At 41.2% G+C, this 21770-nt stretch overlaps 2 protein-coding genes across 3 annotated transcripts; both read left to right on the forward strand.

The window, feature by feature from the left end:
* Positions 1-2238: 2238 nt before the first annotated feature.
* adprm (ADP-ribose/CDP-alcohol diphosphatase, manganese-dependent) lies at positions 2239-6969 on the forward strand. Its single transcript, XM_084135003.1, has 3 exons — positions 2239-2932; positions 4115-4234; positions 6181-6969. The coding sequence occupies exons 1-3, from the start codon at positions 2377-2379 to the stop codon at positions 6468-6470; spliced, it is 966 nt and encodes a 321-aa protein (XP_083991129.1). The 5' UTR covers positions 2239-2376; the 3' UTR covers positions 6471-6969.
* Positions 6970-7545: 576 nt separating this feature from the next.
* Positions 7546-21081, forward strand: map2k4b (mitogen-activated protein kinase kinase 4b). 2 transcript variants are annotated; one of them, XM_084134628.1, is made up of 13 exons: positions 7546-7890; positions 9030-9065; positions 9193-9225; positions 10436-10538; positions 11135-11309; positions 16577-16696; positions 16824-16943; positions 17726-17777; positions 17889-18016; positions 18112-18189; positions 18260-18408; positions 18628-18673; positions 19232-21081. In XM_084134628.1, the coding sequence occupies exons 1-13, from the start codon at positions 7788-7790 to the stop codon at positions 19343-19345; spliced, it is 1257 nt and encodes a 418-aa protein (XP_083990754.1). In that variant the 5' UTR covers positions 7546-7787; the 3' UTR covers positions 19346-21081. The 2 variants fall into 2 exon arrangements, with proteins under 2 accessions (XP_083990754.1, XP_083990755.1); XM_084134629.1 differs by lacking the exon at positions 9193-9225 and having other exon boundaries at positions 7548-7890.
* Positions 21082-21770: the final 689 nt, after the last annotated feature.

Here is a 21770-nt window from a genome sequence, read left to right on the forward strand (position 1 = left end):
TGAACAATTGAATTTAAAAAAATAATTTTAATTCTCACATGTTAATTCTAAATATATTAAATGCAATTAAAATATTGCTTTATTGGCATGATTGTAAATAATACAATACTGCCAAAGCTTGGAATACATAGAATAATAATAAAAACATAAGAAGCATAACATAACTTAAATTTAAATAAACAGTGTAACAAATTAGAATATGTCTGAATATTTGATACTACAGTGTTTTAACACACACACACACACACACACACACACATTACTGAGAGTCACTGTGGTGGGCAGCAGGGAAACACACTGAGGTCAGATACAATACACACATTACGCACACATTCACATATATACACACACACACACATGCACACATACACACACATATGAAAGTCAGATATCTGTCAATATTTATATTTTTTAAACAATGTCACTTAAAAACTGGAGTCCGAGGCCCTCAGGAAAAGTTCTGTGGAAAAGTTTAGAGAAAAAAAGTGAAAAGTTTTTCCTTTGCAGTTTTCTTATAACCGTTGTCAAAAGGATCCCCGTTCACACGGATCCGCGAAACAACGACTCGCTGTATTCTGCTGTCAGGCCAGTAGATGGCGAAGTCACTTTGTAAAGAAACACTACAAACATATAGACTGAACAACGTGACACGCATGATGTCACCGTTTTCACTAACTCAAGTATTTGTAGTTTACACAGACGATCACGGTATCTTTTTTTAAAAAAACATGCGTTTTTTAGACCCCCATAACGCCGTTGTCGTGTAAATGAACGGCCAAATGCATACATTTTTTTTGTTTTTAGTTGAAAACGTGTAGAGTAAATGGCCCTTAATAACAAGTAGTGTAACGCGTAACACTTTTTTTTTTGTCGCCATTTTTCACCTTTGGTTTTTGGCTTACTTAGTTGGGGACATTTAACTTAATATTCAACAATATTATTGATCTGCATGCGTTGACTAGATTAAAAAGTTTGTCGAGACAAACTTTAAGTTGGCTTGAGAAAGTTTGGACCAGGAAGTTTGAAGTTTAAAGTAGTTTGAAGATTAAAGTAGTTCAAAGTTTAATTTAGTTTAAAGTTTAAATTAGTTTGAAGTTTAAAGTAGTTTAAAATTTAAAGTAGTTTAAAGTTAAAAAGTTGCTAGGCGGTTGCTAGGGTGTTTTGGGTGGTTGCTATGTTGTTGCTAGGCGGTTGCTAGGGTATTCTGGGTGGTTGCTAGACGGTTGCTAGGGAGTTCTGGGTGGTTGCTATTGTGTTGCTAGGTGGTTGCTAGGGTATTCTGGGTGGTTGCTAAGGTATTTTGGGTGGTTGCTAGGGTGTTCTGGGTGGTTGCTAGGGTGTTGCTATATTAACTATATATCTTAATCCATTATATGAGAACTGAACTGGACGATGACATAACGGTTTTCTCCAGAGCGGCTATATATATAAATGAACTAAATTAATAACTTTTTAACAACAAAAATTGTGGTAACAACTGTGACACTATTTTCTTCTAGAAACAAACTTTGTTGCGTTATTTTCCTGTTATCTCTGTAAAGCTGCTTTGAAACACTCTTGTGTTGTTAAAAGCGCTATAGAAATAAAGGAGACTTGACACTTTATTTTACAGTGTCATTGTTACATGTTACATGTAGTCACTATTGTAATAATTATAAATTATGCATAATCACATGCAACTAACCCTAAACCAAATCCAAAGTAGTTAATTAAAAGTCCCCCTGTGGTAAAAATCCAGCGTTTAATGTTGTTTGTGTCTATGTGGTGTTTTTAATATGCTTTATGACAAAACATGTAAATTCATAAGTCGACACCACTGAGTATTTTCTCTTTAAAACTGCAGTGAACCAAAGACAGTCTCAAAAACAAATCGCTGGTGTTTCTGACGTCACAAACTACCTTGTAACCAATCAGAGTGGATCTCTGAGCTGCTGCGAGTGGGCGGAGGCGGGGCTCATTTGCATATTCATAGGACCGCCTATACTAAATGAGGCAAGGGTGTCTGTCTACTAGTTAGGCTACATTCAATATATTTTAAGACATAAGTAATTATTTTCAAGAAAAAAAAAAACGTTTAAATATGTCATTTTGGTGATCAAAGATGAATTTTAAGGGATACATACAATTATTAAAAACAGGTGGACTTTAATATTACTCAGTCTTATGTTTTGATGTGTGCTCGAGTTTTACACGGAACGCGAGGCGTTGGCAACCCTGTCTGACCCCCCCCCCCACACACTCTCTGTGATGGTATGTTCCATTAACTGTCAACTGAAGGCCAATCTTTCTCTATCATTACATGACAAATTCTAACAATATCGCCAGAACTGGCAGCGTTTAAACACCGGCCGGAGTTTCGCTGCGGTTTATCGGAAGATGGAGGATCGCGCGCGAGCGTTGTTTTCTTTCGGAATAATCGCGGACGTCCAGTTCGCAGATATAGATGATGGGATGAACTATCTGAGGACAAGTAGACGCTTCTACAAGAACAGCGTAGCGTTGCTTCGGGACGCGGTGCGGCACTGGGAGGAGACGCGCGTCAGCTGCGTCATTCAGCTCGGAGACGCTATTGACGGATACAACAAGAGCCGCGACGCGTCGGAACGAGCGCTAGACACGGTTATGGCTGAGTTCGAGAAGAGTTCGGTGGATGTGCATCATGTGTGGGGGAATCACGAGTTCTACAACTTCAGCAGGGAAACTCTAATGGCCTCTCCGCTGAACAGCGCGGGGAAAGCAGGAGCCGGAAGTGACCTCATCGCGGACGACATTTACGCGTATGAGTTTAGCCCCGCCCCCGGGTTTCGATTCGTGCTTCTGGACGCGTACGACGTGAGCGTCATCGGGAGAGACGCGAGCAGCGAGAAGCATCAGCAGGCCATGAAGCTGCTGCAGAAACACAACAGCAACGCGGACCTCAACCAGCCGCCAGGTGCTGACCTCTGACCTCTGACCCCCGTCCTAAACTTTAGAAGGCTGATTTATAGTTTTTTCTTTGTTAAAAAAAACAAAACATACTGTCCAAAATATTATTTGGAAAATATTTAGACCTCAACCAGCTGCCAGGTCCTGACCTCTGACCCCCATCCTAAACTTTAAAAGGCTGATTTATAGTTTTTTTTTTCTATGTTTAAAGAAAAGAAGAAAAGAAAAATAATATTTGGAAAATATATATACTGAACTGTTAGATTTATTTATTCACTCACTCATTTACTTATTTTTAATCTATTTCTTTTTATTCATTTGTTTATGTATTTTACTTTTTCACTGTTTTTCTCCAAACAGGGTCTCTGGACTATACAAACCCAGTGGAAATAGAGTTGTTTATTAACAAGAACTTATTATAAACAAGTAAAATGAACAAAAATGTACAGAATGAACAATACTTCTACAGCATTAATTAATCTTAGTTAATATTAATTTCAACATTTACTAATACATTATTAAAATCAAAGGTTGTATTATTAACATTAGTTAATGCACTGTGAACTAACATGAACAAACAATGAACAGCTGGATTATTATTAACTAACATTAACAAAGATTAATAAATACTGTAACAAATGTATTGCTTATTGTAAGTTAACAATACATTAACTAATGTTAACTAATGAACCTTGTTGTAAAGAGTAACCTATATATAGTGTGTATATATATATATATATATATATATATATATATATATATATATATATATATATAATCATTAATATAGCATTCAAATGTGAATATGACAACTCTAGAATTTTTTTTCCCCCCTTTATTGCATGATTATTACTAAAACACAAGTTATTCTACACTGTAAATTTTTTTGTTTCAAGTCAAAGTAAGTGTTAAGTTAACAGTGTTAACAGTTAAAGTGTTATGTTTAGTCAACTTGAAATGTAAAGTTATATTAAGTGACAGCTTGGATATTTGTGTATCATTAAATCCAGTAAAGTTATTCTAACACTGATTGCAACAATCATTTTTTTACATAACATGATGACCAGCCTTATCATGCAACCGACCGTTGATTAATAACAATAATCATGTTTACAGTATATAGTGGGCATGTGAAACATTTGCTTGGTGAATTAATACTAAGGCTCGTTGTTTATGTGCTTTCTTACAGATTATGGGTTGGAACAAAGGTTTGTGAAGTTCAATGGAGGATTCAGTGCAGAGCAGCTTCAGTGGCTCGATGAAGTCTTAACCCTCGCCGACCAGAAGCAGGAGAGAGTCACTGTCTTCAGTAAGTATATTAATATCCTGCAGTGAGTATATTAATGTTCTGCAGTGAGTATATTAATGTTCTGCAGTGAGTATATTAATGTTCTTCAGTGAGTGTATTAATATCCTGCAGTGAGTATATTAATGTTCTGCATTGAGTGTATTAATGTTCTGCAGTGAGTGTATTAATGTTCTGCAGTGAGTGTATTAATGTTCTGCAGTGAGTGTATTAATGTTCTGCAGTGAGTATATTAATGTTCTGCAGTGAGTGTATTAATGTTCTGCAGTGAGTATATTAATGTTCTGCAGTGAGTGTATTAATGTTCTGCAGTGAGTATATTAATGTTCTGCAGTGAGTGTATTAATGTTCTGCAGTGAGTGTATTAATATTCTGCAGTGAGTGTATTAATGTTCTGCAGTGAGTATATTAATGTTCTGCAGTGAGTGTATTAATATTCTGCAGTGAGTATATTAATGTTCTGCAGTGAGTATATTAATGTTCTGCAGTGAGTATATTAATGTTCTGCAGTGAGTGTATTAATATCCTGCAGTGAGTATATTAATGTTCTGCAGTGAGTATATTAATGTTCTGCAGTGAGTGTATTAATATCCTGCAGTGAGTGTATTAATGTCCTGCAGTGAGTGTATTAATGTTCTGCAGTGAGTGTATTAATGTTCTGCAGTGAGTGTATTAATGTTCTGCAGTGAGTGTATTAATGTTCTGCATTGAGTGTATTAATGTTCTGCAGTGAGTGTATTAATGTTCTGCAGTGAGTGTATTAATGTTCTGCAGTGAGTGTATTAATGTTCTGCAGTGAGTGTATTAATGTTCTGCAGTGAGTGTATTAATGTTCTGCATTGAGTGTATTAATGTTCTGCAGTGAGTGTATTAATGTTCTGCAGTGAGTGTATTAATGTCCTGCAGTGAGTGTATTAATGTTCTGCAGTGAGTGTATTAATGTCCTGCAGTGAGTGTATTAATGTTCTGCAGTGAGTGTATTAATGTTCTGCAGTGAGTGTATTAATGTTCTGCATTGAGTGTATTAATGTTCTGCATTGAGTGTATTAATGTTCTGCAGTGAGTGTATTAATGTTCTGCAGTGAGTGTATTAATGTTCTGCAGTGAGTGTATTAATGTTCTGCAGTGAGTGTATTAATGTTCTGCAGTGAGTGTATTAATGTTCTGCAGTGAGTGTATTAATGTTCTGCAGTGAGTGTATTAATGTTCTGCAGTGAGTATATTAATGTTCTGCAGTGAGTGTATTAATGTTCTGCAGTGAGTATATTAATGTTCTGCAGTGAGTGTATTAATGTTCTGCAGTGAGTATATTAATGTTCTGCAGTGAGTGTATTAATATTCTGCAGTGAGTGTATTAATGTTCTGCAGTGAGTATATTAATGTTCTGCAGTGAGTGTATTAATATTCTGCAGTGAGTATATTAATGTTCTGCAGTGAGTATATTAATATTCTACACCTGAACGCAAACTCTGATCATGCGTACGAACATTAGAGACGAGCAGTTTGGTGACACCGGTGTTGATCTGAGAGACTGACGGCTGATGAAGGAAAACCACTTTAATATTCAAGTCCTAATCATAAATACAGTGCATGTTCACAATAACAGTTTAAATACATAAAATAATGATTTAAACTCTGTTTTACATCTGATATACACATTTAAATATACCATTCTCATGAATGGAGTTAAAGGGTTAGATCACCCAAAAAAAAATAATTCTAAAGTGTGCAGTTCCTGGATGTCCGAATGGTGAGAAACCGACGAGAAAACGTAAAAGTGCCTTACTAGTGAATGGCTTACTTTTCACACTTTCCCATCATGATCGTGAGCGTAGTCTTCTCAGTTCTCGCATGCGTCGTGGCTAATCCTGTAACCCTGAGTTTGTTAAACTACCGTCATGGTACAGGCTCCTGGTCTTGATGTGGTGTGTGTGTGTGTGTGTTTGCAGGCCATCTCCCCGTTCACCCGGACGCCACGGACTCCATCTGTCTGGCCTGGAACTACGAGGAGCTTCTGTCGGTCCTGCGAGCTCATAAGAGTGTGATGATCTTCATCTCGGGACACGATCACGACGGAGGGTTCTGCACCGACCCGTCGGGCGTTCACCACATCACACTGGAGGGGGTGATCGAGACCCCCCCCGACACCAGCGCCTTCGGGACGGTGTACGTGTACGAGGACCAGATGCTTCTCAAGGGCAGTGGAAGAACCGCAGACAGAGTCCTCAGATATCCATGAGAGATTACTGTCAATGAACGATGGAATTAAAACAAACAATTGGTGGTGGTTGAGGAGAGATCCCCTGACATGATTGTAAAGCGCTTTGGGTGTACAGTAGTACATATGAAAGCGCTATATAAATGCCCGATTCTATTCTATTCTATTCTAACAAACACCATCTGTATGATTGTCGCAGTCTCTGCTGTTGCATCTGAGATTTATTAACTTCAGAAGATGTATTTATGAGTAAACAGCACTGTCGAATCAACCAGTGGATCTCTGAGCTGAGTGAGTGAGTGGAGGCGGGGCTCATTTGCATATTCATAGAACCGCGTATACTAAATGAGGCGAGGGTGTCGAGTTACATTCACGATATTTATTTTAAGGCATGTAGAATTTTTTTTCAAGGGAAAAACGTTTCAGTGTGTAATTTTGGGGATCAAAGATGAGTTTTAAGGCATAAAATGATTGACTACAGTTGGACTTTAAATAAATAAAAAATGCTGTATGTATCAGATTTAGAATTATATTTATTGGCAAGTATGTTTACACACAAAGAATTATGATAACTATATATACATTATGTATAAAAAAATAAAAAAATAAATATGTGTGTGTGTGTGTATATATATATATATATATATATATATATATATATATATATCATTTTACATGTGTATACTTAATTACATTTTTCTTTTTTATTTATATTAGTGCTGAAAAATTCGATTAATCGCATCCAACAAAAGTATATATATATATATATATATATATATATATATATACACACACACACATATATTTACAAACTGTTAGTGTTAAGTTAGATTGTTCGATGCATTTAACAAATTTTTATGCCAACAACAAATGAAATAGGAGAAAATAATAGAAATGTCCAATTTTATTGTCCAATATATGTCCAATTATTTATTTTTTTATTATTATTATTTATTATTATTATTATTATTACATTGTATACAGACTTCTATAAAAGTTTGTTTCAAGTTATACGTTATCATTTGACACAAATTATGTTATGTGTTTTGGATGATCCCTCGAGCGGGGAGTTATCGTGCACCTGGCAACCTCAAACACACACACACACACACACACACACAGACACAGACACAGTTTTAAGCGGCGCAGTTCCAGTTTCTGCTCCCCGAACCAGACTGTGCTGTCCCGTCTGAGGACCTTTAACCCCCTCGTTTCTAAACTCAACCGAATGGGGTGCGGAACCCTCCTCGGTTTCCTCCAGTAGTGTGTGTGTGTGTGTGTGTGTGTGTGTCGCGCTGAAGAGTCGCTCTGCTGCTGCTGGAATCAAGCAGATCCACAATGGCGACTCACAGTCCCAGTAACAGCAACTCACCAACAACCCCGTGTATCAGGAGCCTCAGCGCTGCGGGACCCGTGATGCAACACCTGAGCAACACGCAGGGTAAGAGACACACACACACACACACACACACAACCGCACGAGCTTCAGATGCTGGTGCATCGTGAGCTCAGCTCAAGTGTTTAGGCCAGGCCTTCTCTCTCTCTATCTCTCTCTCTCTGTCGCTCTCTCTTCCCGACGCGTCGTGTGTTACAGTGTCACAGTGTGTTACAGTGTTTCTGAAATGTTTCAGTCCTCGTCCTCAGGCTGCTTTGCTCTGGTGAGGCTGTAGGCCTTCTCACTGACTCGCGTCGTGTTTTGTTTTGTTTTGTGGCATCAAACCGATGCTAAAACGAGCTGTTCCTCTCAGTGCTGTCCATCTAGACCACTCACTCACTGGGTGTTGTACACGCACCTTGTTCAGTATTGTATTTGTAACAGAATCATAATGATACTGCAATGTTACATTTATGCATTTGTTAGATATTATAATGTTACATTTCTGCATTAATGTTACATTTATGCATTTGGCAGATATTATAATGTTACATTTATGCATTTGGCAGGTGCTATGTTACATTTATGCATTTGGCAGATACCATAATGTTACATTTATGCATTTGTTAGCTATTATAATGTTACATTTATGCATTTGACAGATTCTATAGTGTTACATTTATGCATTTGGCAGATGATACAATGTTGCTACATAAATGTAACAATATTATAATGTTACATTTATGCATTTGGCAGATGCTATAATGTTACATTTATGCATTTGGAAGATGCTATAATGTTGCTACATAAATGTAACAATATTATAATGTTACATGTATGCATTCGGAAGATTCTATAGTATTACATTTATGCATTTGGAAGATGATATAATGTTACAGTTGCTATTATGCATGATACAGTAATGTTAATGCTCTATAGATAAATGCATGCAGGAGTTATCAGTTACATGCATACTAACCCAGACAGCAACATAGTGTCGGCTCAGATCCGGGCCACATGATCTGGAACATGTGGATTCAATGCGTATGTGGGCCGCATCATGTTGCTGTCTGGGAATGAAACGCATGAAGAATGATTAATAGCAGCTATTAATATCACGTGTTTTTCCATTGAGCCGAACATTCTGTGTCAGTCTCATTGATTGTTTGTCATTTGTAATTGAATTCTTCTTCGTCCTCGTTCAGATTCCAACACATGCTGGAGGTGTCAGAATGAAACGGGTACTGTGAGCCGCTCTCACTCACACACACACACACACACACACACACACACACACACGCCTCATTCTTATTTACACCTTCATCATCATCTGCATGCGTTTTCATCATTGTTTTCCTTTTTCTGTAGGATTTCAGATAAATCTGACTGGAGTAACCCAAAGTAAGCCAGTTTTCTGTGCTATTGTAATCTCTCTGCGGGTTCTCTCCAGAAAACAGGATGATTTCTGCCTCCCGAACGGGTTAAAGCGAGAGTTCACTCAGAAATACTGTCATCAGTTTCGCTCATCTTCAGAACACAAATGAAGATATTTGTAAGTTTTCTGTCTAATAATCACCCAAAACTCTTAACGCTTCAAAACGTTCCATAAAGAGATGGTAAAATAAATCCATATGAAGTCTTCTGAAGAGACATGATCACTTTATATGATGAACAGATTTAATGTTAAAATCCCCCTGTGGTGTAAATCCAGCTTTTAATGTTGTTTATGTGTCTATATGGTGTTTTTAATCTGCTTTAAGACAAACCATGTGTAAATTCATAAGTCGACTCCATTGCTGAGTATTTCCTCCTTAAAACTGCAGTGAACCAAAGACAGTCTCAAAAACACGCTTTGAAATCGCTGGTGTTTCTGACATCACAAACTACCTTGTAACCAATCAGATCAACGTGTGATCGTCAACCAGTGGATCTCTGAGCTGAGTGAGTGAGTGGAGGCGGGGCTCATTTGCATATTCATAGGACCAAGCATACTAAATGAGGCAAGGGTGTCGAGTTACATTCAAGATATTTTAAGGCATGAAGACATTTTTTTTTTTTTTTTGAAAAAAAACATTTAAATATGTAATTTTGGTGATCAAAGATGAGTTTTAAGGGATAAAATGATTGATACAGGGGACTTTTAGCTTGTATTCACGTATAAACACACATACATAGACCAACGGAAACCATATTTATTTTACCATCTCTTTATGAACGTTTTGAAGTGTCAGAGTTTTGGGTAAACAGACTTTAAATGGAGGGACAGAAAACTCTCAGATTTCATTACAAATATCTTCATTTGTGTTCTGAAGATGAATGAAAGTGTTATGGGTTTGAACGACCTGAGGGAGAGGTCGTTTTTGGGTGAACTGTCACTTTTAGCTACATATAATAATAGTCTAGAATAATTTTGACATTTTTTGAAGAAGTTGTGATTAGTGCGTGTCCTTGCAAAAGATAATAGCAAACATCACTTCAACAAGAGTTGTTTTCAATCATCTGGAATCATCTCATATTTTTTATTCCCATTTTCATTTCTTGCTTCCTGTTAAATTAGTTGAATGTGTTGTCATGCAAAACAAGAAAAAGTGAACATTCTCCTCCTTCACAGGTAAACGCAAAGCACTTAAGTTAAACTTTGCCAATCCACCGGTCAAACCGACCACTCATCTGCCCATCGTCACGCCGGCTCCTCCTTTCCAGAATCCACACATGTGAGTGCGTCACCACAGACACACACACACACACACACACACTCATTCTTGTACATCTATCTTTATGAGGACATTCATTGACACAATGCAATCTCTAGCCGCTTACCCTAACCTTACCCATCACGACTAAGTGCCTAACCCGACCCCTGACCCTAAACCGACCCTTAACCTCATTATAACCTTATCCCTAAAACCAAGTGTTGACCCTCAAACAGGCCTTTTCTAAAGGGGTCTCAGAAACTGAGGACCGGCTGAAATGTCCTCACTTTACTCTCTTTGTCCTCACTCCAATGCTCTAAAACTCAAACTGGTCCTCACAAAGATAGTTGTACAAGTACACACACACAGACACACACACACACACACACACACACAGCTCATGCGTGTCATATTTGATGTTACATATGCAGAGAAACTATAAGTGATGTTGATTTCCCAGAGCTCAGCTCAGAACATCACTGTTTGTTTGAACAACTCAGCACTGGCTCGACCAATGGTGTGAGTTTGGGGGCGGGGCTATCAGTTTGCTCAGCCAATAGCAGATGGGTTCAGGAAATCAGTTTGATAAGTCATTATTTCTGCACGATGACTTTCAGAGAGCGTCTGCGCACACACAGCATCGAGTCCTCTGGGAAGTTGAAGATTTCTCCAGAACAGCACTGTGACTTCACTGCCGAGGACCTGAAGGATCTGGGAGAGATCGGGAGAGGAGCGTACGGCTCCGTCAACAACATGGTGCACAAACCCAGCGGGCAGATCATGGCCGTCAAGGTGATTCAGATGCTTTCATACGTTCAGTTTTGCCCTTTCATTTTTCAATTCTAAAATTAAATTCTGCTGGCCAACGATTAATCGCATCCAAAATAAAAGTTTGTGTTTACATAATATATGTGTGTGTACTGTGTATAATTATTTTGTAAATACACACACATGCATGTATATATTTAAGAAAAATGTGTTATTTAGAAAATATGTATATTTAATATAAATTATGTATGTACATGCATATGTGTGTATTTATATATACAAAATAATTATACACAGTACACACACATGTAAACAAACTTTTATTTTGGATGCGATTAATCGTGACTGTGTGTGTGTGTGACTGTGTGTGTGTGACTGTGTGTGTGTGACTGTGTGTGTGTGACTGTGTGTGTGTGACTGTGTGTGTGACTGTGTGTGTGACTGTGTGTGTGACTGTGTGTGTGACTGTGTGTGTGACTGTGTGTGTGTGATTGTGTGTGTGTGACTGTGATTGTGAGTGAGTATGACTGTGTGTGAGGGGTGAGGTGTGAGGGTGAGGGTGAGGAGTGAGGGTGAGGAGTGAGGAGTGAGGAGAGGAGTGAGGAGTGAAGAGTGAGGAGTGAGGAGTGAAGGGTGAGGAGTGAAGAGTGAGGGGTGAGAGTCAGAGTGAGGGTGAGGAGTGAGGGTGAGGAGTGAAGAGTGAGGAGTGAGAGAGGAGTAAGAGTCAGAGTGAGGAGTGAGGAGTGAGGGTGAGGGGTGAGGAGTGAGGAGTGAGAGTAGGGGTGAGGGTGAGAGTGAGGGTGAGGAGTGAGTGAGGAGGGGTGTGAGGGGTGAGGAGTGAGGAGTGAAGAGTGAGGGTGAGAGTCAGAGTCAGGGTGAGGAGTGAGGGGTGAGAGTGAGGGTGAGGAGTGAGAGAGGAGTGAGGGGTGAGAGTCAGAGTGGGAGTGAGGAGTGAGGGTGAGGGTGAGGAGTGAGGGTGAGGAGTGAGAGTGAGGAGTGAGGAGTGAGAGTGAGGGTGAGGAGTGAGGGTGAGGAGTGAGAGTGAGGAGTGAGAGTGAGGAGTGAGAGTGAGAGTGAGGGTGAGGGTGAGGGTGAGGAGTGAGGAGTGAGAGTGAGGAGTGAAGAGAGAGGAGTGAGGGGTGAGGGTGAGGAGTGAGAGTGAAGAGAGAGGAGTGAGGGGTGAGGAGTGAGGGTGAGGAGTGAAGAGTGAGAGTGAAGAGTGAAGAGTGAAGAGTGAGAGTGAGGGTGAGGAGTGAAGAGTGAGGAGTGAGGAGTGAGAGTGAGAGTGAGAGTCAGAGTCAGGGTGAGGGTGAGGTGTGAGGTGTGAGGTGTGAAGAGTGAAGAGTGAAGAGTGAGGAGTGAGAGTGAGAGTGAGGAGTGAAGAGAGAGGAGTGAGGGGTGTCACGACCGGCTCAAAGCCGTGACAAATAAGTGGAGGACTTAATAAAGGTTGGTAAGGTTGCAACAAGTTTTTATTAACATAAATAAGAAAATAGGTCAAACGGGAAATCAACTACAAAGTAAGTAACAATTCCTGTCTGACAAACGATGTTAAAGGGTCAGACAGGACCAAGCTCAAAGTAAATACAAAAGAAAACATAACCAAACCAAACACAAAACAAACAAGAGAAAACAAGTCTCACAACGTCTCTCAGCACTGGAGCTCTCCGAAGCACCCTCAACATTCTCAAAGCCTAAGCTTATATACAGGTGAACATCATTCTCCTGATGGCCCTGCACAGGTGTACATCGTTATCCTGATGAGTCTCCCAGCTAGACGCACCAATTGACCAGAGCAGGAATAACGGAGACTCGTCACAGGGGTGAGAGTGGGAGTGAGGAGTGAGAGTGAGGAGTGAGAGTGAGAGTGAGAGAGGAGTGAGGAGTGAGGGGTGAGGGTGAGGGTGAGAGTGAGTGAGGGTGAGAGTGAGTGAGGAGTGAGGAGTGAGGGTGAGGGTGAGGGTGAGGAGTGAGGGTGAGGTGTGAGGAGTGAGGAGTGAGGAGTGAGGAGTGAGAGTGAGAGTGAGAGTGAGAGTGAGGAGTGAGAGTGAGGAGTGAGAGTGAGGAGTGAGAGTGAGGAGTGAGGAGTGAGAGTGAGGAGTGAGGAGTGAGGAGTGAGGAGTGAGAGTGAGGAGTGAGAGTGAGGAGTGAGAGGGTGAGGAGTGAGAGTGAGGGTGAGGAGTGAGAGTGAGAGAGGGTGAAGAGTGAGGGTGAGGGTGAGGAGTGAGAGTGAGGGTGAGGAGTGAGAGTGAGGGTGAGGGTGAGGAGTGAGAGTGAGGAGTGAGAGTGAGGAGTGAGAGAGAGTGAGGAGTGAGGGTGAGGAGTGAGAGTGAGGAGTGAGAGTGAGGAGTGAGAGTGAGGAGTGAGAGTGAGGAGTGAGAGTGAGGAGTGAGAGTGAGGAGTGAGAGTGAGGAGTGAGAGTGAGGAGTGAGAGTGAGGAGTGAGAGGGTGAGGAGTGAGAGTGAGGGTGAGGAGTGAGAGTGAGAGAGGGTGAAGAGTGAGGGTGAGGGTGAGGAGTGAGAGTGAGGGTGAGGAGTGAGAGTGAGGAGTGAGGAGTGAGAGTGAGGGTGAGGAGTGAGAGTGAGGAGTGAGAGTGAGAGAGAGTGAGGAGTGAGGGTGAGGAGTGAGAGTGAGGAGTGAGAGTGAGGAGTGAGAGTGAGAGTGAGGAGTGAGAGTGAGAGTGAGGAGTGAGAGTGAGGAGTGAGAGTGAGGAGTGAGAGTGAGGAGTGAGAGTGAGGAGTGAGAGTGAGGAGTGAGAGTGAGGAGTGAGAGTGAGGAGTGAGAGTGAGGAGTGAGAGGGTGAGGAGTGAGAGTGAGGGTGAGGAGTGAGAGTGAGAGAGGGTGAAGAGTGAGGGTGAGGGTGAGGAGTGAGAGTGAGGGTGAGGAGTGAGAGTGAGGGTGAGGGTGAGGAGTGAGAGTGAGGAGTGAGAGTGAGGAGTGAGAGTGAGGAGTGAGAGAGAGTGAGGAGTGAGGAGTGAGAGTGAGGAGTGAGAGTGAGGAGTGAGAGTGAGAGTGAGGAGTGAGAGAGGGTGAGGAGTGAGAGTGAGGAGTGAGAGAGGGTGAGGAGTGAGAGAGGGTGAGGAGTGAGGGTGAGGAGTGAGAGTGAGGAGTGAGAGTGGGAGTGAGAGTGAGGAGTGAGAGTGAGGAGTGAGAGTGAGGAGTGAGAGTGAGGAGTGAGAGTGAGGAGTGAGAGAGAGTGAGGAGTGAGAGAGAGTGAGGAGTGAGAGTGAGGAGTGAGGGTGAGGAGTGAGAGTGAGAGTGAGAGTGAGGAGTGAGAGTGAGGAGTGAGAGTGAGGAGTGAGAGTGAGGAGTGAGAGTGAGGAGTGAGAGTGAGGAGTGAGAGTGAGGAGTGAGAGTGAGGAGTGAGAGTGAGGAGTGAGAGTGAGGAGTGAGAGTGAGGAGTGAGAGGGTGAGGAGTGAGAGTGAGGGTGAGGAGTGAGAGTGAGAGAGGGTGAAGAGTGAGGGTGAGGGTGAGGAGTGAGAGTGAGGGTGAGGAGTGAGAGTGAGGAGTGAGGAGTGAGAGTGAGGGTGAGGAGTGAGAGTGAGGAGTGAGAGTGAGAGAGAGTGAGGAGTGAGGGTGAGGAGTGAGAGTGAGGAGTGAGAGTGAGGAGTGAGAGTGAGAGTGAGGAGTGAGAGTGAGAGTGAGGAGTGAGAGTGAGGAGTGAGAGTGAGGAGTGAGAGTGAGGAGTGAGAGTGAGGAGTGAGAGTGAGGAGTGAGAGTGAGGAGTGAGAGTGAGGAGTGAGAGGGTGAGGAGTGAGAGTGAGGGTGAGGAGTGAGAGTGAGAGAGGGTGAAGAGTGAGGGTGAGGGTGAGGAGTGAGAGTGAGGGTGAGGAGTGAGAGTGAGGGTGAGGGTGAGGAGTGAGAGTGAGGAGTGAGAGTGAGGAGTGAGAGTGAGGAGTGAGAGAGAGTGAGGAGTGAGGAGTGAGAGTGAGGAGTGAGAGTGAGGAGTGAGAGTGAGAGTGAGGAGTGAGAGAGGGTGAGGAGTGAGAGTGAGGAGTGAGAGAGGGTGAGGAGTGAGAGAGGGTGAGGAGTGAGGGTGAGGAGTGAGAGTGAGGAGTGAGAGTGGGAGTGAGAGTGAGGAGTGAGAGTGAGGAGTGAGAGTGAGGAGTGAGAGTGAGGAGTGAGAGTGAGGAGTGAGAGAGAGTGAGGAGTGAGAGAGAGTGAGGAGTGAGAGTGAGGAGTGAGAGTGAGGAGTGAGGGTGAGGAGTGAGAGTGAGAGTGAGAGTGAGGAGTGAGAGTGAGGAGTGAAGAGTGAGGAGTGAGGAGTGAGGGTGAGGGTGAGGAGTGAGGGTGAGGAGTGAGGGTGAGGAGTGAGGGTGAGGAGTGAGGGTGAGGAGTGAGAGTGAGGAGTGAGGTTGAGAGTGAGTGAGAGTGAGGAGTGAGAGTGAGGAGTGAGAGTGAGAGTGAGAGTGAGAGTGAGAGTGAGAGTGAGGAGTGAGAGTGAGGAGTGAGAGTGAGGAGTGAGAGTGAGAGTGAGGAGTGAGGTTGAGAGTGAGTGAGGAGTGAGGTTGAGAGTGAGTGAGGAGTGAGGAGTGAGGAGTGAGAAGTGAGGAGTGGGAGTGAGGAGTGAGGAGTGAGGAGTGAGAAGTGAGAGTGAGGAGTGAGGAGTGAGAGTGAGGAGTGAGAGTGAGGAGTGAGAGTGAGGAGTGAGAGTGAGGAGTGAGAGTGAGGAGTGAGAGTGAGGAGTGAGAGTGAGGAGTGAGGGGTGGGTGAGGGTGAGGGGTGAGTGTGTGTGTGAGTGTGTGTGTGTGTGTGTGTGTGTGTGTGTGTGAGTGAGTGGTGTGAGTAGTGCGAGTGAGTGTGATTTTTGAGAGTGAGTGTGTGAGTGTGATTGTGTCCTTTAGAGTCAGACAGACGTCACTGCACTGCTATTGAGCCTGCGTTCTGGTAAAACATGAAAACATCAGCAAGAATAGAATCTGCTTCTGATCAATAGTTTCATAGTTGTCTGTCGAAGCAGAAATGAGAGAGGCTGTGTTCGTCTAAATGAGCGGCCAGTCTCTGTGTGTGTGTGTGTGTGTGTGTGATCTGATCCCAGTGTTCTGTATCAAACAAGTGTTCATTATTTTTCATTGTTTCTGCATTAAATTATTACATAGTTAATACCTTTTTCGCTGACTGTGATTTGTATATGTACATTTCTGAAATACATAACTTTTTCCTCTGTTAACAGATCTCTCTAAATTGTAATGTAAACTCATGCATTTTCTGTAAAGCTGTTTTTAAACGATGTGTATTGTGGAAAGCGCTACACATATAAACGTGAGTTGAGTTGTTGTGTGTCCCGCAGCGGATCCGCTCCACTGTGGATGAGAAGGAGCAGAAGCAGCTGCTCATGGATCTGGATGTGGTGATGAGGAGCAGCGACTGCCCGTATATCGTCCAGTTCTACGGTGCTCTGTTCCGCGAGGTCAGATGATGAACACACACACACGCACACGCACACACACTGCTGTTGCTGTGTCCCGATGGAGTCGCACTGGACTGACCTCTGTGTGTCTGTGTGTCTGTGTGTGTGTGTGTGTGTGTGTGTGCAGGGCGACTGCTGGATCTGCATGGAACTGATGTCTACCTCCCTCGACAAATTCTACAAATATGTATATTGTGCATTAGATGACGTCATTCCAGAGGAAATATTAGGCAAAATTACATTAGCAGTAAGTCACTGATTTCATACATCAACAAAAGCTTATTTATTGTTGTTGTAGTGGTAGTAATAATACTAATGATGATGATAATAATAATAATAATAATAATATTATTATTATTATTATTATTATATAACATTAAAATTATATAATAATAATAATAATAATAATAACAACAACAATAGTAATTATTATTGATTATAAAATAAAATCTTAATACATTTTTATTATAATTATTATTATTATTATTATTATTAAAGAATGATGCCAATAATACCTTTATAGTAAAGTGTAAAAATTGTGTGAAATTTTCCAATGTACAATACATTTATTATTATTATTATTATTATTATTATTATTATTATTATTATTATTATAATTATAAATAATGATAATAACAATAATTTAATAATAAAAATGAATACTTATTAATAATAATAGTAGTAATAATAATGCTATATTATTATAAATAATACTGATTTTTACAATACAATTTAGAATTTGTTTATAATTATTATTAATATCAAATATATTTGTGTATATGTATTAAATATTTAAAATATACTGTAAAAAAGTCATTATTATTTATAATACAATTATAAAATTATAATACATTATATTACTATTATTAATAATAGAAATCATAATGGCAATACTTTTTATAATACAAACTTTTGTAATTTTCACATTTTGTGAATAATAAGTTGTTATTATTATAAACAATATTCTAATTATTATGAAGTATTCATAATAATTCTTACTGAAGTCTGGTGTGCCTGTATTGTGTGCAGACTGTGAAAGCACTGAATCACTTGAAAGAAAACTTGAAGATCATCCACAGAGGTGAGTCCAAGCTGAAGCAATTACACCATTAAATCGTTGAGTTTGTTTTCTGACGCTGGAGCGACGGAGCGAGTGAGTGAACGAGTGAATGAATGCTGGGCTTGTTTTCAGACATCAAACCCTCCAACATTCTCCTGGACAGAAACGGCAACATTAAACTGTGTGATTTCGGCATCAGTGGACAGCTGGTCGACTCCATCGCCAAGACCAGAGACGCCGGCTGTCGACCGTACATGGCTGTGAGTGACGGCTCTCTGCTGATGATGATGATGATGATGAATGTGATGATGGTGGTGATGATGATGATGATGAAGATGTGTTGTGGTGTTTTCAGCCGGAGCGGATCGACCCCAGCGCCTCCAGACAGGGTTACGATGTTCGCTCAGACGTCTGGAGTTTGGGAATCACGTTGGTACGTCTCCACTCACTCTCTTCAGGTCCTGATGATGTAAGAGTGTGTGACGCGGGTGTGTGTGTTGCAGTACGAGCTGGCGACGGGACGCTTCCCCTACCCCCGCTGGAACAGTGTGTTTGATCAGCTGACTCAGGTGGTGAAGGGAGACCCTCCTCAGCTCAGCAGCTCCGAGGAACGCCAGTTCTCTCCCAAATTCATCCAGTTCGTCAATCTATGGTGAGCTTCCAAACCTGGGCCTGGACGATCATGTGATCACCTCATCATGTGACACGTCTGTGTGATCATGTGATCACCTCATCATGTGACACGTCTGTGTGATCATGTGATCACCTCATCATGTGACGCTCTGTTTGATCATGTGATCACCTCATGTGACGTGTCTGTTTGATCATGTGACACGTCTGTTTGATCATGTGACTCTCTGCCTTCCTACAGCCTTACGAAGGACGAGTCAAAAAGGCCAAAGTACAGAGAACTGCTGGTACGTCAATCCTGCTTTTACACTGTGCTTTTTAATCAAAACTATTCATTTTCATTTAAACATGCTCGTGTACAATTATATATTTTTAGGGATGCACTATTGGATTATTGGTCAGTATTCTTTTTTTTTTATTGAATATTTAATTGTACATGCTCATTTTCCCTATCCGTACATGTAGACGACCTCTTCTGCTCACATAGTTCATCTTCAAGAACACTAAAATTGAATAACACTGACGTATGCAATCTTTAGCAGGTCTAAAAATTAATATCCTTTTGTACTGTACGTTATAATGGCGTGATGCACTCATAGCAAGTGATTCTAGTTTTTCAATTTAGTTTAGACAAAAAAAATACTAAATGCAACAGTGAGAGTGTAGATGAACCGAGTTGATCTGAATAATGAGCCTGGAATGTTTCATATTCAGTGAAGTTTGCATCAGTGATTCTGTTATTTTCCTGTTTATTACTGTGAAGCCGTTGAAATAAAGCGGACTCGGCTTTCATTGATCTAGGACTGTAATGTGTGTGTGTGTGTGTGTGTGTGTGTGTCCTGCAGAAGCATCCGTTCATCCTGATGTACGAGGAGCGAGTGGTGGACGTGGCGTTGTACGTGTGTAAGATCCTGGATCAGATGCCAGTGTCTCCCAGTTCTCCCATGTATGTTGACTGATGGTGAGCGGTCTGTCAGTCACACGGCCCGGTCACCATGTGGTGTTCATACAGCGTCGGCCCGTAACCAGCCCGCATTTCACCGCGTTTACCACGTCACAGCCGGCCTCAGCGCTTGCTCTCTGGCGGACTTTCAGTTCAGAACCAAACACTGCTTCCTCTTCCTCAGTGTCTCTGCCTCGTTTTCCAGCACAAACATTCGTAAATCAAGACGCATCCACTGGAGAACAGCGACGACTGAAGAGCACATCTCTGCCAGTGGCGTCAGAACAACGGCCTTGTTTTCCCTCTGGATTAGGATTATTTTTCTGACTCCATTGGCAGATTCTGATTTTGTTTTAAGCACAAACTCACTTCATTTTTGATTTTCCAAAAACAAGACTTAATATCTCCTGTCATTTCCCTTCTGCAGTAAATGCATCTTGATTTAAGAGTGTTTAGATGTTTGTGCTGGAAAACACTGAGGAAGAATCATCATTTTCAGTCTGGAGGCGTCGCAGAGTCGGAGAACAAGCGTTGAATGCGGGATTTGTGCTCATTTGTGAAATGAGAGTCTTGGTTAAGGGTCTGAGTATTTCACCATAATTGTACTATCGTTTATGTGTGTGAACACATGATTGTGTTTAAAGAGAAAGTCCCAAAACATTTTGTGCAATAAGAACTGGCTCTCATTTAAAAGCCATTTACATCACGGTGTGTAAACAAGCTTCAGATTCAGCAAAACAGCCTTTCTGTGCGTGTGTGTGCGCGTGTGTGTGTGTGTAAAATCATTTCGGAATATTAACAAGCAAAACTTGAATTTGCTCATTTAAGAAAACAAAGACCATCAGATCAAGTGTAATAGTTGATGATGTTACCAAAATGAAACGCCTCCATCCCAGTGTGTGTCTTCATGTGTGTCTAACATCGTTCATCGTGTCTCTGTTTAATGAGTCGGTATGCAAAGGTCTTGTTCTGCATCAAAGAAATGTTAAAGTAGCTTTACTTGCTGAATATGCAATATAACGTCACGATGCTGGAGCGCCTCGCGTGCGATGGTCAGGCGCTTCTCATCCACTGTAAATGTGTTTCATTCACACCGTTTTCTTTGGATTCACTCGTTTCTCAGAAGCTCGTCCTCGCGTTTAAAGCGGCGCTTTCGCATGATTTCTACAGATCCGGCATGACGGTTTACGACCCGCCTCACATAATTCATCCATAGGTCACTTATTTTAAAAGATGTACAGCGGTTATCAAACATTTTGATTGTATAATAATACGGCACCGGATAGTGTTCGGAGAGTTTTGTGTTTTGAAAGTGAATCGCCACATCATGTGACTCTTTAAAAGAGTCGACCGTTCAGCAGAAGGACAGAAAATCCTCCTAAATTCAATCTGAGAAATAATAGTGCGAACATTGCAACTCAAGAATGTTTAGTACGGAGAGTAAAATAATTGTAAGAGCGATGTGTATTATTATATTGTATCAAGAGTGGGAAATATGTACAGGAAAAAATGATCACTGTGAAAATATTTTAAGTGTATGGTGAGAATCTGTAAAAATTGTACCATGGAAATGTGCAGGGATAATGCCGTGTATGTTCATGTTTGGAAACATCACCCTCGTCACATGATTAATGAGGACGTTTATGAATATGATCGGCGTGTTGTGATTGTTGACATTATTGTCATTCTGCTCTGTTAGATCTGAACACAGCGATGGGTTTAATGCTATAGAATAAAGCCAATACTCAGCCATTCCCTGTCCGTCTGGTTTGTGACTCCAATGCATATGAAGTTTATTTTTAAGTGACATTATTGTAAATGTTTAATCTAGTAGTAACATTTAATAATAAGGGTTCAAAGTCCCCCTGTAGTCAATCATTTTATCTCTTAAAACTCATCTTTGATCATCAGAATTACACATTTAAACGTTTTTTTCCTTGAAAATGTCTTCTAATATCTTGACTGTAACTCGACACCCTTGCCTCATTTAGTATGTGCGGTTCTATGAATATGCAAATGAGCCCCGCCTCCACTTACTCACTCACTCAGAGATCCACTGGTTGACGATCACACGTTGATCTGATTGGTTACAAGGTAGTTTGTGACGTCAGAAACACCAGCGATTTCAAAGCGTGTTTTTGAGACTGTCTTTGGTTCACTGCAGTTTTAAGGAGGAAATACTCAGCAATGGAGTCGACTTATGAATTTACACGTGGTTTGTCTTAAAGCATATTAAAAACACCACATAGACACATAAACAACATTAAAAGCTGGATTTTCAACACAGGGGGATTTTAACATTAGTTAATGAGAAAGAACAGTGAAAAGTACTTCTACTGCATTAATTAATCCATAGTTGTGTCTGTTAACATGCATGTACAGTTAATAAATGCTTCATGTTTGTTAACACATTAATGAGTTTTGTTTGAGCAGACGACACT

This window comes from Abramis brama (assembly GCF_963993115.1).
Source record: "Abramis brama genome assembly, chromosome: 14".
NCBI classification, from domain to species: domain Eukaryota; kingdom Metazoa; phylum Chordata; class Actinopteri; order Cypriniformes; family Leuciscidae; genus Abramis; species Abramis brama.